General features: G+C 57.1%; 2 protein-coding genes across 7 annotated transcripts in view; one reads left to right on the forward strand and one right to left on the reverse strand.

Annotated features, from left to right (window-relative positions):
- The first annotated feature begins 18 nt into the window (after nt 1-18).
- On the forward strand, nt 19-13883 carry GGA3 (golgi associated, gamma adaptin ear containing, ARF binding protein 3). Of its 4 annotated transcripts, none has more exons than XR_003506883.1 (17): nt 19-107; nt 5243-5327; nt 5454-5529; nt 6745-6933; nt 7506-7629; nt 7789-7892; nt 8003-8083; nt 8429-8566; nt 9218-9299; nt 9404-9520; nt 9800-10024; nt 10361-10431; nt 10648-10943; nt 11130-11338; nt 11699-11803; nt 11908-12018; nt 12247-13883. XR_003506883.1 is itself a non-coding variant. In XM_027518783.1 (17 exons), exons 1-17 carry the CDS (start codon nt 68-70, stop codon nt 12355-12357), a joined length of 2229 nt encoding a protein of 742 aa, XP_027374584.1. In that variant the 5' UTR covers nt 19-67; the 3' UTR covers nt 12358-13883. The 4 variants fall into 4 exon arrangements, 3 of the variants coding, with proteins under 3 accessions (XP_027374584.1, XP_027374585.1, XP_027374586.1); XM_027518783.1 differs by having other exon boundaries at nt 11634-11803; XM_027518784.1 differs by having other exon boundaries at nt 6835-6933; nt 11634-11803.
- Nucleotides 13884-14530: 647 nt separating this feature from the next.
- NUP85 (nucleoporin 85) overlaps nt 14531-15733 on the reverse strand; it is a 28139-nt gene continuing 26936 nt past the window's right edge. For all 3 annotated transcript variants that reach the window (XM_027518787.1, XM_027518786.1, XM_027518789.1), the window contains exons 17-19: nt 15496-15647; nt 15043-15144; nt 14531-14712 (exon numbers count right to left, since the gene is read on the reverse strand). In XM_027518787.1, coding sequence (XP_027374588.1) covers nt 14611-14712; nt 15043-15144; nt 15496-15647 — 356 coding nt within the window. In that variant the 3' untranslated portion in view covers nt 14531-14610. The remainder of the gene's footprint in view (nt 14713-15042; nt 15145-15495; nt 15648-15733) is intronic.

The raw sequence follows: 15733 nt of genomic DNA on the forward strand, positions 1-15733 counted from the left end.
CGGCTCCTCGTCTCTCTCAGGTTCTCGCGAGGTTTGAGGCCGCTGGGCCGGCCCGGGCGGCTGCAATATGGCGGAGGCGGAAGGGGAGAGTCTGGAGTCCTGGCTGAGTGAGTATCCACGGCCGAGTCTGTTCGCGCTCGAGCCGCCCCTCTCCCCAGCCCTCGACCCCCTCCCCCGGCCCTGCGGTGGCGCCGCCCGCTAGCCCGCGCCAAGCCTCGCACGCGCCGCGAGCGCCCCGGGATCGCGCCCGTTCCTCAGCTGGGCGGCCCGGCCCGTGCTCTCTGAGCCGCGGCGCCTCCTCTCGCTCCTGCGCGCTGCGCCGTGAGCTCGGGCCCCGCGGGCTCCGCGAAAGCGACAGCCAAGTGCTTCGGGATGACATGCATCGGCGTTTTGGGGAAGCTGTGGTGGGGCCGCGCAAGGCCGTGACTCCGGGACCCCTGCGCTCTTCCGACCCAGGGGAAAGCTCCGAACTGGGGCTGAAACTCCGGGAGCGGTGGGTGGTGCTGAGCATACCCACATAGCTTCAGAATTTTGACCGTGTATTCCAGGAGAAGTGACTGCTTCGCGCAGGCTGAATGTTTGAGGTGAAAATAATCCAGAGAGAGAGAGGTAAAAAAGAGTACTTTTCCCTGCAGTAACCGAAACATGATGAAAGCTCTGTTGGGGGACCCTTCTCCCCACCCGTCCCCCCGCATGTCTTAACGAGTCATTCGTTGGTAAAGTACTCAGCAAAGCTGAGAGACGCAGCCTGATACTGTAGTTCTAGCGGCCTATTGCTATGATTGCTCATTTATATTGCTATTGAGGAAATGCAGGTTAACCATAGCAGGTTGCATTTGGCCGAAGGGTTAGTACGTTGAGTTTACTAAGTATGGGCTAGAGGAGGCTCCTGGAGGCCTGTTTAAGTGAAGACAAATTGGGCAGGGTGATAAGACAGGCTGGAGCCTAGACGCTGCCTCGTGCATTGTCAGTTATTTACTGGAGCTTGCAGCCTCTTGAGGGGTGATGCCCGTTTCCTCCAATTGCCTGATTCCCCTTGATAAGAAACCCTGTTCAGGTGGTTGAACGCAGGTTACATTTGCAAGGTCTGCAGTTGCGGGCAGGTCACAGCCTTCTGTGTGTATGGAGCTGTTCTCCCAGGAGCTCAGAGTGCTCCAAAGACACTCATTTACCGAGAATCCTAGCAAAGGAGGCACTAGTGTCACAGTGTCACAAAGGAGGACACCTTGGCCCTAGTCAGGTCACTTGCCCAGAGCCACCCAGCTGGATATAAATGACCTCAGCTGAGTCTAATAGGCGAGGTTTAGAGTTTAGACCTGTTTTGGGGGGAGAGGGAGGGTGTCTGTAGAGACCAGAGCTCAGACTGGCCTTTGGCCCTTTCCTGTTATTTAGACTGACGTTTTGGGCAGGTCTCAGGTCTCCCCGCCTCTCCCCCAGTTCTGCTCCCAGAACCCTCTGCTCAGGTCACTGCACTGCTGCCCCCTCTGCCTCGCTGTGACTTCCTGGTATTCTTCCTTGCTTCACCTTCTTCAGCTGGGTGTTCTTGTGCCAGCAACACACGTTCCTCTCCTTTCCTGAGAGCCTTGTTCTCCTTTACATGCTTTGAAACCCATCCCAGCATCTCCTTCCCCACAAACCATCTCTTAATGACTCCAGCCTTCTCTAAAGTCCTGTCATTACTGCAGTTAATCAGTGCTTGATGAGTACCTGCTGTGTGAGGTGTTAACGAAAACTAAGTTCAAAGTCTGCCTTCAGTACTGGTGCTGGAGTGGATAAAGCATTTTTAAGTGAAAAAGCAGGAACCATAAATGCTGAAATACAGACAGTTTATTTTGGGAAATTGGGGATAAGTGAAATGGGAGATGGTTCTCCCAGTGGGGAGATGGCACTTGAGCTAGGCCTTAAAGAATGGGAAAATAGGCTAAGGAAACAGCAGACAGTGGTGTGGAGGGAGCAGGCCGTGTTTGGGGCATGCAGTAACATACGTTTGATTCAAGCAGGGCGTTCCTGTGGGAATGTGGGAGAGAAAGCTGGGAAGAGCCAAACTCTGGACCGGCTCTACTTCCACCCGAAGAAGTCTGTGTCTCCAGTTAAGAGGTTCCCATTCATACTGTGCCTGTTAAGTCAGTGTTCTGGGAAGGTTCCTATAGGTGTTCTGCATAGGATGGATTGGAGCAGAAGTTCTGGAAGCAAGTGAGAAATCAGGAGGTCAGGGCAGGAGTAAGAAAACAATTTTAAAAAGACACTGGGGTTTCCCAGATGGCTCAGTGGTAAAAAAAAAAAAAATCTGCCTACCATTGCAGGAGAGGTAAGAGACTCCGGTTTGATCCCTGGGTCAGGAAGATCTCTTGGAGTACAAGATGGCAACCAATTCCAGTATTCTTGCCTGGAAAATTCCATGGACAAAGGAGCCCGGTGGGCTACAGTCCATGGGGTTGCAAAGAGTCAGACACGACTGAGTGAGCACAGCACACAAAAAGACATTGAGGTGAATTCCCTGGCAGGTCAGTGGTTAGGACTCCGCGCTTTCACTGCCGAGGGCCAGGGCTCAATCCTGGTAAAGGAGCTAAGACCCTACAAGCCTCGAGGGGAAGAAACATAGTAAAGACATGGAGAAGGAAGAGATCAGGACTGACTAGTGAAAACGGATGAGGAGAGGGAAGAAGGAGCCTTCAGACCTGGGTGCCTGGGGTTGGGGCAAAGGGAGCTTTGGAATGGTGGCACCATTTATAGAAATACGGAAGTCAGGGAGGAGGAACGATGAGTGTTTTTAGACTCGTTTCTGCACCAAATGAGCACTTCTAATTACACTCTGTCTTGTTTTGCTCCGGTTGTTTCTCGTGTGTTGCCTAACCTCCTCAGGGTAGCATCCGAATCTTGTACTTTTCCTGTAGTTCCTCCAGGGCCTAACTTGTCTGCTTAGTTTTCTGTGGCTGTTTAACAAAAGACTTGGTGGTTGACTAAGTCTCCCTTGATTCAAGACCTTCGCACTAAAGTTTGCCGCTTGACTTCCCCTGCATCCTTATCCTTGCTCCGTTGAACTTGTCACTGGACTGTTTGAGCCGTGTTGGGACGGGGTGGCCATTGCCGTTCCCCTCCCTCCTGGACCAGAGGTCCCACAACAGTCATGGCTAGTTGAAAATGAGAGCAGGATGTATAGAGGCAGAGACACGGACTAGCACAAGGCTGTCACCAGAGACCCCAAAATAGAAACCTGGAGGCCACAGGGGCGGTTCTGGAAGGCAGGATCCACAGGGGAGGCCCTGGCGTCACCTCTGTCGCAGGTGAAGGAGAACGTTGAGTGGGTGGTGGGTGTGTGCATCTGTCGGGAGGCGGTGGGCAGGCGGGGCGCCTGAGTCACCCCAAGTTATCTCCAGAGGTTCTTGCAGTTCCTGTGGGTAACTGAGGTCTGCTGTCTCAGCTGGCTGGAGAGTGGGGGGAGATCCTCAGAAGTGGGGCGAACCGTGGCTGAAACCGGGGCTGTGTGTTCATGTGTAGGCCAAGAGCTCCCTGCAGGTTTGCGGTGGAAAAGTCTATTGGGGGACAGGAAGTGGGATTCTCGAGCTGTCAAATGAAAATGAGAAGTAGGTGGGAGCGTTCCTGGAAGCAGAAATGGAGTCGTGGCAGCCCTGGGCAGGGCACGTTTTTGCTGAACGCCCGTGGCTTTGTGTCCGTGTGTGGGGAGGGGAGGGGCTGTGCGCATGTCCCCTGTGTCTGTGACATCTTTTCCAGTGGCAAACAGTGGAAGGCGTGTGACTGCTCCAAAATGATTGTAGTGACAGGGGCAAGTATGCTCCTCAAACCAACTTATTTTTGTATCCCACACCCTCTTAATGTCATGTGAGAACTCCAAGCATCTCAAATGCTAGGGATTAGTAACAAAGTCACGCTGACACCTGAGAAAATTTTAGGCACCTGGTGGGGGGAGACTCAGGGCTTCTCTGGAGGGTGACAGCTAGTAGGTCCCTGTGGCAACAAATAGCCCCTCTTGATAGAATTAATCTCCCTTCCCTCCAAGCATGACATTTTCAAGGGCCTGCTAATTCTCTTTTCAAGACTGAGAACTGACATCTCCCTTTTCCCCCAAATATGGTCCTAAACCACCAGAATTTTCTGGCCTCCAGAGCAGAAATGCTGCCCCGCACGCACCGCGCGGGACGCTGCAGGTCTCCCCTCTGCCGCTGGGTGGAAACGCTGCCCCGCACGCACCGCGCGGGACGCTGCAGGTCTCCCCTCTGCCGCTGGGTGGCGCCTGCTGCCTTGTGATGCTTGTTGTGGGGCGGGGTATGCGGCTGGCTAGGAGTCCCTGTTAGGATTCGAGCGTGGAGCTAGTGATTTTTAACATTAGGAAAAGGGAAGTGAAGAAACAGTCACGAGCAATCAGAATTCAGGAGCCTCTAACATCACCCCTTGTTGGGAAGGGCTTTTTCAAGGCTTTCACTCTACTTTTGGCCCTGGCGGAAATCTGCTGGAGGAGCCTGGACTTAAAAAAGGATACACGCCTTCAGTCTTCCGCTCGTCTTCTGAACCTGAAGCCCTAAATTTAGCAAACAGCTTGAGAGTGCTTTCTGGAAGAGGCTGACTCCAAGATCTGAATCAGAGATGGGAACGCATTTAACCACCGTCAGCTGGGGCCGTCCTCTCTAAGCACAGGATCTGGGCATGACGGAGAATAGAGGACACATGCCAAGTGCTAGGAGACTGGGCATTACCTCTTGGAGTTTAAACCCTGGGAGACCCTCTTCAGTGCTTGTCTTTGTCCTTGATCGTGGAAGACCATTTAAACTCAGGGATGCTGCTTACTCAAGCTTAGGTTCTGTTTCTGTGACCCCAGGGACAGACAGCACGATTTGTGCTTAGAGGGCTCAGTAAACGTCGTTAACTTACCTTAAAATGAGAAGCTTCAGATTTGTTTTCTCTTTTGTTTGTAACTTTCAGAATACTGGACAGAAAGCGATATTTGTATGGAATTCCGTAGTGGTCCAGCGGTTAAGACTCAGCTCTGTCACTGCTTAGGGCCCAGGTTCAATCCCTGGTCAGGGAACTAAGATCCTAGAAGCCATGTGGCACAACCAAAAAAAATTTTTTTTTGAGTATTTGTATTTGAGTTGCTGTCTGACTGAACTATTGAGTCTTCTCCATTAGAGAAGAAATCATCACATCAGTGCCTTAAAAATGTGAGGGAAACCTTCCACAGCGTCCTCCTTGCTCTCTGTAACAACTCGTCGTCTTCTCTCCCCAGATAAAGCCACCAATCCTTCTAACCGCCAGGAGGACTGGGAATACATAATTGGCTTTTGTGATCAGATCAACAAGGAGCTTGAAGGGTGAGTCTCAAACTGTTAGGGGGCAGGTGAGGGATGGTTGACTGGGGAAGTGAGAAACTGGCAAAGGAGGGCTGGCCATGCGGCCGAGGGCCAGCGTCCTGAAAGTGTGATTTTGCTGGTCTCCAGGCCACAGATTGCCGTCCGACTGCTGGCCCATAAGATCCAGTCTCCACAGGAATGGGAGGCAGTCCAGGCCCTGACGGTAGGTTTTTCATGCTGGTGATGGATTTTCATGAGTCCGCTGGTGTCTCTGAGGGGGTCAGGGCTCACGCCCTCTGCCAGCTGAGCATCCTGGATACAAACTAGACTTACCTGGACCTGCACAGTCAGTTGCTCCACAGACGCATGTGCCCCTGTGCCAGGCCCAAGCATCATGGATGACCGAGTGTGGACACGAGGTCTGATGGGAGAAGCAGAGAGGCCAGGGCACAGGGATGGTGGCCGTGGGCCCTGGGGTGGGGCTCAGAGAGGCTGACAGAGCTGTCTTGCCAGGTAAGAGCTGGCCAAGTGTAATTTGTTCTGTAGCTAAAAATGATGTGGATTGCTAGTGAAGGCATCACCCCATTGGGCAGATCTTAGTGTTTATTCAGACTTAGGGGATTCAGGACGCAGAGCCGAGTGCGGTGCTGGGGCGCCTCCGGGCTTTCCCCTGAGCCAGGATGCCCGGGTTCTCTCCTGACTCCCTTTAGCTCCTGGAAGGGCGGGAGGGAGGTGTTGGGGAAAGGCGCTTAGCCTATGCACATGCCTGTGCTGTGTCCTCCGCAGAGCGAAGGTTCTCCAGTGGGGGCGGCTCTGTCCCCCGGGCACCCAGGGCAGTGTCTGGAGACACTGTTGGTGGTCACAGGTCGGGGGGTGCTACTGGCATCCACGCGGGTGGAGCCTGGGCTGCTGCTGAGCATTCTGTAGTGCCCAGGACAGGCTCCCAGAACAAGTACCTGGCCCAGAATGTCCGTAGTAGTGCGGTTGAAAATCCCTGATTTACAAAGATGGAAGCCGGGGCAGGGGGCAGCGCTTGGGTGGTGCACTCCTTGGCATAAACTCAGGTGCCAGGCCCCACAGCAGCACCTGAGAACTTGAGGCCCCAGAGGGAAGATCGATGGGGCTCAGGGCGGGAAAATAGCATGTCCATCTAAGATGGAGAAACAGAATTGAAACATCCTCTCCGGCCTGCCCAACATGTTGATCAGCTTGTGGAAAGAGCCCTGAATCAGAGGAGCATGTGGTCTCTGCCTCCATCTTCTTACCTGTGAAGCCCGAGGGCAGGATTTGTAGGCAGGCCCCCTCCAGGGCTGACCGTCTCACTGTCTTGTTATCTGGGCTTCAGGGTTTTTTACTTTAGTTTCTGCTGAGCTTCCCCAGAGGGGTTTGCACCTGGAGGGACTCTCTGTGAGTAACCCCACCGCCCTGATGTCCCCAGGGCCGCCTCTCCTGGTTAGGTGCTTCCTTGGGCGAGTGTTGCTGGCCAAGTGCCAGGTCCTGGCCTGAGCGCCTGGCCTCTGTGCTCCAGGTGCTGGAAGCCTGCATGAAGAACTGCGGGAGGAGGTTCCATAACGAAGTGGGGAAGTTCCGCTTTTTGAATGAGTTGATCAAGGTCGTCTCTCCGAAGGTCAGTCGGTAGCAGTTTCATTTCTCAGAACTTCTGTGTTCCTCCCCCTCCCGCCTTACCAGCTTTCACCACGCGAACCAGCGTCTCCACGGGGCTGGGGTTCCCGGGTCCTGTGCTCAGAGGATGCTGTGCTGAGGATAGACGTGCACACAGGGACGTCTCTGCTGCCCTCCCGGCCTCACTGTGCCCGCTGACTGCTCTCACGTGGCTGCCCTCGTCTCTTGACCACGGCCACAGAGTAGTGTCGCTTCAGCTCCGGGCACCTGCTTACAGCAGAGGGGACACTTCTTCACAGCGAAGGCATTCTCGTTCACTCCTTCGGGAGAAAGTGCAGTTGTGTGTCTGGCCTGTTGTGCATGAACACAGTGATGAGCTTCCGGCCCCCTGCCTGAGCGGAGTCTGTGCCCCATGGATGCCGCTCCCCTCCCCCGTGCTGGCTCACACCCACGGTCTGGAGGCGGCTTGGGGATTGTAGCCAGTTAGCAGCCGTTTCATTGCTGTGAGCACAGCCTCCCCACTGTCTGTCCTCCAGGCCACATGCACTCAGCTTACCCATTTCCTTTGCTCCTTAGTACCTGGGGGACAGGGTGTCTGAGAAAGTGAAGACCAAGGTTATTGAGCTGCTTTATAGCTGGACGTTGGCCTTGCCGGAAGAATCAAAGATCAAGGATGCCTACCACATGTTGAAGAGACAGGGTACGCGGGTGTCTGCCCAAGCAGGGGGCACTGGGCTGAGCTTTGAGGGGCTGAGGTGTGTGCGGCCTGCAGGCCTGGTCCCGGGGGCACCCCCTTGCTGTGTGGGAAAGGGTGCCAGGGTGGCCCAGCCTGTGCGACTGCTGCTCCGTCCCCTTTCAGGCATCGTGCATTCCGACCCGCTGATCTCTGTGGACAGGACGCTGATCCCGTCTCCACCACCTCGTCCCAAAAACCCCGTTTTTGATGACGAGGAGAAATCCAAGGTAAAGTCCTCCATGGGGCATGGGCTCGCTCAGCGCTGGGGTGCACTTGGCTCCTGTGTGTTCCCAGGGGGTGCTGCCGTCCCTCCGCCTCTAATGCCCTCCTCTTCCAGCTTTTAGCCAGGCTGTTGAAAAGCAAAAACCCGGACGACCTGCAGGAGGCCAACAAGCTCATCAAGTCCATGGTGAAGGAGGTGGGTGGGCCCTGAGCCCTGGGGAGGAGGAGCCCGTGGCCCCAGAGCAGCGGTCCCTTCCCCTGTCCCCAGGGCTCACCCGCACGTGGGAGCAGGGGGCGGATAGGAGAGAGGAGCGGGAGCCGTGGGGCAAGGCTTGGGGGCAGGCGGGCTGCTGCTTTGAAAGAAGAGCTGTCGGTTGAGTCTGAGGCCAGTGGTCCCAAGAATCACGTGTTGAAAGGAGCTTCCGTGGGGCGGGCCTTGGCCTGCATGTTCCCGGGGCAGGTGTGCACCCTCCTGGCGGGGTTTGGGGGGCAGTGGGCCAAGTCCAGCTGAGCTCTCGCTCCTTGGTCCTCTCTGGTGCAGGATGAGGCGCGGGTCCAGAAGGTGACCGAGCGTCTGCACACCTTAGAGGAGGTCGATAACAGCGTGAAGCTGCTCGGTGAGATGCTGCGTCACTACAACAGGGAGGGCTCTGCAGAGGCAGACAAGGAGCTCATGAAGGTAGGCCCCAGGAGAGGGCGTCTCTGCCCCAAGATGCTGCTGCACACCTGGCAGTCCTTCTCCGCCAGCAGCCAGGCCGAGAGCGGTGGTGCCCCCAAGCGCCCGTGAGCTGTGGCTGATTCACTCCACGCACCCTCCGTCTGTGTGACTCTGCAGACCCGCCTTGGGCGTGCCCCTGCTCACCACCTCGCATTCTGCCTGGGGATGCTTGGGCAGAGAAAGGCCCACCCTGGTTCCCTGATGTGCGCCTCCGTCCTCGGTCACATACAGACTATGAATTCTGAGGCATGTACCAGGCTGGGAGTGGGAAGGGACCTGCTGTCCTGGCGGCCTCTCCACCTGAGCAGGTGTCTTGTGACGCAGAGTGGCCGAGGCTGGCAGCAGGAAGATGTGTGTGCAGAGCCTGACTCTGCCAGGAGCTGACCTGATACTAGGGGAGCCTGGACTCTGGTGTGGGCGCTGGGTTGGGTGATCTCCTAGAGCTGACCACGGTGCCAGGGGAGCCGGGACTCTGCGTGGATGCTGGGTTAGGTGATCTGGGTTAAGTGTGGTACCACCTAACCCATGTACCAAGGGAGCCGGAACTTGGTGGCATGGATGGTGGGTCGGGTGATCTGGCAGCTTGAGTTTTCCTGCCTGGGTCTCTATTAGGAGCTGTTTGATCGGTGTGAGAACAAGAGGCGGACGTTATTCAAACTCGCCAGCGAGACCGAGGACAATGACAGTAGTTTAGGTGAGCGGACTGGGAAGGGTGGTTGAGGGGGTGACCCGGGGATTTGGATGTGTGTGGTGGGGGCATTGTCAGGCTGGGAGTGACAGGTTTCTTTCTGGTACTAGGGGACATCTTACAGGCCAGTGACAACCTCTCCCGGGTCATCAACTCTTACAAGACAGTCGTTGAAGGGCAGGTCGTCAACGGTGAGGTGGTGACCTCAGCCATTCCCGACTCGGAAGGTAAAGTGTTCTGGTTTCCTGCTCCCTCCGGAGCAGCCTGGGGCCCCGCTGCAGGGTGACCCCATGTCAGCCCACAGGCCTGAGGGGACCCTGAGCCCCGCTAAGCACCTCCCGGGAGGTCACACGGGGTCTCCCCCACCCACTGCCTCCCCCAGTTCTTCACTGCTGCCCGGACAGGTGCTCTGGGAGGCGGTCAGAGGCTGTGCTCAGGGTCCCTCTCCCCCCGCACAGCCCGGGAGGGACCCCCAGTGATTCCTGTCCCCTTCTGTTTCCATCCAGGAAACCAAGGCACTCTCATCGACCTTGCCGAGGTGGAGGCGCCGAGCGGCCCGCCCCCAGCGCTGGCCCCTGCCCCCGCCGGCTCAGGCATCCCTGTCCTCCCCCCGCCTCCCCAGGCCTCGGGCCCTGGGCGCAGCCACTCGGCCGGCCAGCCCGAGGCCCCCCCAGGGCCCAGCAGCACGAGCAACGCCCTCAGCCTGCTGGACGAGGAGCTGCTCTGCTTGGGTGCGTATTGGAGGGGGCTGCTCGGGGCTTCCGGGGCCTCAGGAGAGGTGCTGGGGATGCCCAGAGGGGGACCCCGGGTGCTTAGCAAAGGTGGGAAGTAGGGCCCAGGGCAGTGTCCTCGGGTGGACATCCTGTCTGGCTGTGCTCCCCCTTCCCCGGGAGGCGCCCCCCGCAGCATAAAGACGGAAGAGGGTCCGTTCCCCTCCGGAAGCTATAGGGGACGCCCTGCCACCCTTGGGCGGCCTGGTGGTCACGTGACCCTCCCTCAGGTGAGGTGGGGCTGGGGCCGCCCCAGCCCAGAGCCTCTTCCACCACAGCCATTTCCTCTGTCCTCAGGCCTCACCGACCCGGCGCCCAGTGCTCCTCCCGCCAAGGCGGCTGGGAACAGCCAGTGGCCCCTGCTCCAGGTAGGGGTGGGCGCTGTGTCGCCTCCACTTCCCAGCCTCGTCCTGGCTCCAGGCACCGTCCCACACATAGCGCTTTGCCCACTCTATCCACAGGATGGCTGCTCATGCAGGGGGCTCAGCCCAGCCCCCAGGAACAGCGTTGGGGGCGGGTGGGGGTGGAGAGCCTGCAGCCTCTGACGCCTGCAGGGCCCCCTCACTCCTGCTTTTGTTCTCCAGAACGAGCGGTCAGACCTGGACTTCTTCAGCCCCAAACCTGGGCCGGGAGCCTGTAGCCCCACAGATGGGCCTCTCCTCCAGCCTTCAGTGGCCCCCATAGGCAGTTCCCAGGCCCCGGTGGCCCCAGCTGGCGTTCCTGCCCCCACAGCCAGCCCCTTCTTGTTCTCCACTGGCCTGGCCTCAGCTCTGGCCCCAAAGGCTGAGCCCATCGCCCCTGGGCACCGTGGTTCCACTTTGGGCGACAGCACCCCGCACCAGCTGGATGCCCTCGACCAGCTTCTGGAAGAGGCCAAAGCGTAATGAGAGGGGCGCTGGGGAGGCAGCCCCAGGGGGTTGGCGGGAGTTCCCTCTGTCTGGTGGGTCGGCTGGAATCTAGAAGCGGGATGCAGGGAGAGCTGGCTCTAATCCGGGGGCCCCCATGCGGGGCGGCCAGCAGCTCTGCCTGGCCTTCGACACGCCTTGTCCTCCTTCCTGCTGCCCAGGACCTCGGGCCTGGTGAAACCTGCCACCTCCAGCTGCTTCCTGGGCGCTGCCGCCCCCCCTCTGCTCCCCAGTGGCGCCTCTGCTCGGCCTCTCCTCCCCCTCTCCGCGGGGCCCAGCAGCCCTCTCTTCCAGGCCCAGGGCAGCCCCATGAAGGGGCCCGAGCTCTCCCTGGCCAGTGTCCACGTGCCCCTGGAGTCTATCAAACCTAGTAGGTGTTGGAGGCTCGGGGTGAGGGGCGGGGGTCCCAGCCTGCAGAGGTGTGGGCTGCATGGCAAGGGATGGGTGGGTCCAGGCTTTCTCGCCAGGGTCCCTTAGAGCCGTACGCGGCCTTCCGTACCGTGTCGCAGTCTGTGCTCGTCCCCGCTGTGCACTTGGGAGGTTCTTCCCAGGCTCCTTCAGGAGCTTCCTGGTCCCGGGGCCACCGTGACCTCTCGCTTGGCTGTGGTGCTTTGTCTCAGGCCCACCTCTCCGCCCACCCTCACCTGCCCCGTTCTTACATACAGGCAGCGCCCTTCCTGTGACAGCCTATGATAAAAACGGCTTCCGCATCCTCTTCCATTTTGCCAAGGAGTGTCCTCCAGGACGGCCTGACGTGCTGGTGGTGGTGGTGTCCATGCTGAACACGGCTCCCTTGCCCATCAAGAGCATCGTGCTGCAGGCCGCAGTGCCCAAGGTATCCCCGCTCCCTGGGGCCTCTTCCTGCACCCACGTGTCCACACCCCGTTCCCCCTCAAGGGCACCTGCCATCTCTTCAAAGGAACCCGTCTCTCTCTTTAGTCAATGAAAGTGAAGTTGCAGCCACCCTCTGGGACAGAACTCTCTCCTTTCAGCCCCGTCCAGCCACCTGCAGCCATCACGCAGGTCATGCTGCTGGCCAACCCACTGAAGGTGAGCTGGAGCTGGGGACCCCACCTGAAAGCCCTGGCTGCCCCAGGTTAGACGCCTGCGTCCACCGCCTCCCAGCCTGGACTGTTACCACTTCTCCTGCGTCCCTTTTCCACCCTGGCCCAATGGCTGAGTGAAGATGGGGTGGTAGGAGCAGGGTATGTCCCCTGCACGAAAGCACCCGAAGGGTATCAGAGAAGGGGTGTCTGACACGCGGCCCCTCTGCTGCAGGAGAAGGCGAGGCTTCGGTACAGGCTGACCTTCGCCTTGGGGGAGCAGCTGAGCACCGAGGTGGGTGAGGTGGACCAGTTCCCCCCTGTGGAGCAGTGGGGGAACCTATGACCCCAGAGGACACGTGTCAGCTGCACTTTGGAGCCCAGGCAGGCTATCCCGAGAGGGGAGGCTCTCCAGGCCTGGTCTTCCTTCATGTCCTAACCGCTGTGCTTAAGAGCTTTGACGTGGAACAGGGGCCCGGGCCGCTGCTGTGATCTCTCTTCCTTCGGCCCCTAAAAGGACCTGTTTTTTTATTTACCTGTGTGACTTGAAGTGGCCACGTACATCAGGAGTGGGGAGTGGCCCCAGGTGCCGCCCCGGGACATGGCCCCAAGGCTGGAGTGGGTTTTCCCCTTGCGCTGGCATCCTCTGATGCAGAGACTCAGGGCCCTCCTTCAGGACCATGTCCTCACATCCCCAGTTCTCAGTCCCCCTGCTACCCAGGCTTCCCCTTGGCAGGCTCCTGGGAGGAGGACACAGCCCACGGCTCCCGGATGGCCCTGGGCCCAGGGCGCTGGTACTGCCAGATCGCCACCCCTGCCTTCTGTGGGCAGCACGACCCTGGAACGGGCACCAGAGGAGTTGTGCTGGGCCCTGGCAGCAGCAGGCTGTGTCCCATGGACATCACGGTAGGATGAGGAGCTCAAGCTGCTAGAAGTAGAACGTGGCCTTGCGGCAGCCTAAACTACACCCAGAAAAGGAAATGGGAGAGAGCAGTGTTGTGCCTTCTCCGGAAGCAGGTACCCAGCACTTTCTGGGAAAAGGGTGCCTCCTGCCGTGGGAATAGGCCATCTCACTCACTCACTACCTCTTGCTCATCGTGGAACAAACCGCTGTGCTGCCTCTGAAGGGGAGGACAGCACCCTGTGTCCCGCTTTGGCCCACCTCCTCCCACCAGATGGCCTGCGGGGTGGCTGGCTGTTGGGAACAGGAAGCCTCAGGATCAGGCGCGTTGCACTAAACTTATGTCCTTACCTGCTGCCCAGAAACCCCGAGTCCCCAGTTGCCAAGGGGCACTGTCGGCGATATGTTGGGTCTGGAGGTGGTGAGATTAGGGGCCTTGCTTGAATCGAGTCACCAGACCCTATTGCTTCAGCAGTGCTCCATCCACTGGCTACAGCTAGGCCGGGGAGTCCAGGCCTCACGGGGCGACAGGCAGGTGAGACCCAGCCGCTGGGGAATGAGCACATGGCTCATCTGCACTCAGCTGGATGAGCCAGAGCCAGCTCCAGGGAGAGGCAGCCCTGACCCCTCCCTGCTCTTGCCAGGCTTCCTTAATCAAGAGGCCATCGCCCCCTCCCCTCCCCTCATCAGTGAGCAGGTTTCACTGCTTCATTAGGACAGACGAAAGAAAGTGAATCCATTTTACTTCTTAAGGAGTAAATCCAAGAGCTCCAGAGATGGGCTGCTGCAGCCCTGGGAAGCTCTGTGGGACTACTACACGGAATGTACCTTTACAATAAGCTTTAGACTTTAGAGTTACTTATGAGTGTTACTCGTTACTATTGAGGTCACTTCGTGACAAAAAACTGTACTGGATATATCAACTGCTGCCCTTGTTTTGCTGCATGTTAAATAAAACCATTTTTGCCCTATTTGGAATCTTTCTAATACAGATACCAGTCACCCCAGTGTGGGGAAAGGTGCCACTTGGGAATTCCAAACGCAGGCAGGCAGCTATGCTGGTGCCACCTGAGGTTTCTGTTAAAACATAAGTTCCTAGACTGTTTCCTTTTTTAAAGAAGATAACCAGCCAAGGGGAAAGATGAGGGGAAGGGCTAGTTAAGGAGTTCAGGATGGACATGTACACACTGCTATATCTGAGCGAGATAACCAACAAAGAACCTACTGTATAGATAGCACAGGGAACTCGACTCAATGTCACTGCTACAGGGCAGCCTGGACGGGAGGGGAGTTTGGGGGAGAATGGACACGTGTGTGTATGGCTGAGTCGCTCCGCTGTTCACCTGAAACTGTCACAACAATGTTAACCGGCAGTACTCCAGCACAAGATAAAAAGCTGAATTAAAATAACCAGAAAGTTAACAGATGATTCTGAGGTGAAGCCAAGTTTCAGATGCACAAGCAAACCACTCAACACTCTTGTTCAGGTTTCGACCTGCAGGCAGGAGGGCTCTGTGTTCCCTGTAACTTCTTTCCAAGGTGGCTACCTCAGGTTTCTAGTGCTGGCAGCTTAAAACCTCCCCAAGTGTAAGAACTATAAGTTCTGTAAGAACTTGCCTGTATTTGCAAAAAGAAACATTTATTCTTTTAAAAGTGTATATACATTGCCTTTACAAAGATACCATGTTGGAGCCAACTTCAGGAACCTTCCAATGAGCCTTCTTTTATAATTGACCGAGCAAGATTCCGCGCAAGAGCAAGTCTCAGGATTTCCACCTTGGTGGTCTCAATATCATCATCCTAAAAGGAAAGAGAGCCTGTGTGAAGACCAGCAGGAAGTTTTCCTTCTTTCCCAAGACTAATCCAAAGGGAGATAAAGAGCACAAAACGTTCAGTAGTCTCTTCTAGCAAGTTCTTCGTATGAGACCAAGCTGCATGCAGAGGACCACCACAACTGACAGGAAAGAAAATCGAGAGCCCAGAACACTCGAGTCAGCCCACTTCCTCCTAAAAAGTTAGTGCGCCATAGTCGCAAGTGGTAACGTGAGAGGCGTGTGAGTTTGTAAGGGGCCAGCATCTTGTGGGGCAGGGTGCCTTCCCTCTTCTCCATCCTGGAACCATCAGACTGACCTGGAGCTGCTGGGCATCGGGCTCTCCACACAGCGGCCTTCCTGAGGTCAGGTCCTCCAGACACCTCAGGAGCTCGTACGTCTGCTCCGCGGAGAAGATCACCTGCGGGGAGAGCTGCTTTGCGGAGCTGCTCGCCAGCCAGAGCCTGCAGTGGTCTGTGCAAGGGCTCGGGCTGAGGCAGCCTTTCTTGTATCTCATGTGGACAAGTGTGCTGGTGGGTGAGAGGCCCCACTCACTCCCAGCTCTTCTCGTCAGGGCCCTGGGCTGAGCACTGCCAGTGGACGGCTGCCTCATTTCAAGTTAAAGACTTAACTTGATAACTTGAGATACTAGATTTCCAGAGTGGGCGCTATGGGGGTACAAACACACACCCCTACTAAGGAGATGATGGATGGATATACATTTGCAACAGCTACGGGATAAAAGAGAAGACACTGTGGTCTCAACCTGTACCTGTTTCTGTTCCAAAAGGGGCAGGGCGTCTGTCAGCAGCGTCATCCAGAAAGACCGGGGGGCAATCTGGGACGTCATCAATGAGAGGAGGAGAGAAGCGGCATCGACAAAGCATTTCTCTCCGTATAAGCGGTGGAACTCGCGGTACTTCCCTATTGGGAAGAGAGAGCACTAGGTCACCTGTGACCCTCAACAAGAGACCCCAGAGCAAGGAAATTCTTCCAAAGCGGCCTCCAAG

This window comes from Bos indicus x Bos taurus, chromosome 19 (assembly GCF_003369695.1).
Source record: "Bos indicus x Bos taurus breed Angus x Brahman F1 hybrid chromosome 19, Bos_hybrid_MaternalHap_v2.0, whole genome shotgun sequence".
Classification (NCBI taxonomy): Eukaryota; Metazoa; Chordata; class Mammalia; order Artiodactyla; family Bovidae; genus Bos; species Bos indicus x Bos taurus.

Bases quoted from the DNA above. Each gene is read 5' to 3' on its own strand.
- GGA3 (XM_027518783.1), top strand. From the start codon at position 68: ATGGCGGAGGCGGAAGGGGAGAGTCTGGAGTCCTGGCTGA. The intron at 8,567-9,217 runs GTAGGCCCCAGG...GGTCTCTATTAG, and splicing joins CAGACAAGGAGCTCATGAAG to GAGCTGTTTGATCGGTGTGA. The intron at 9,300-9,403 runs GTGAGCGGACTG...TTCTGGTACTAG, and splicing joins GGACAATGACAGTAGTTTAG to GGGACATCTTACAGGCCAGT.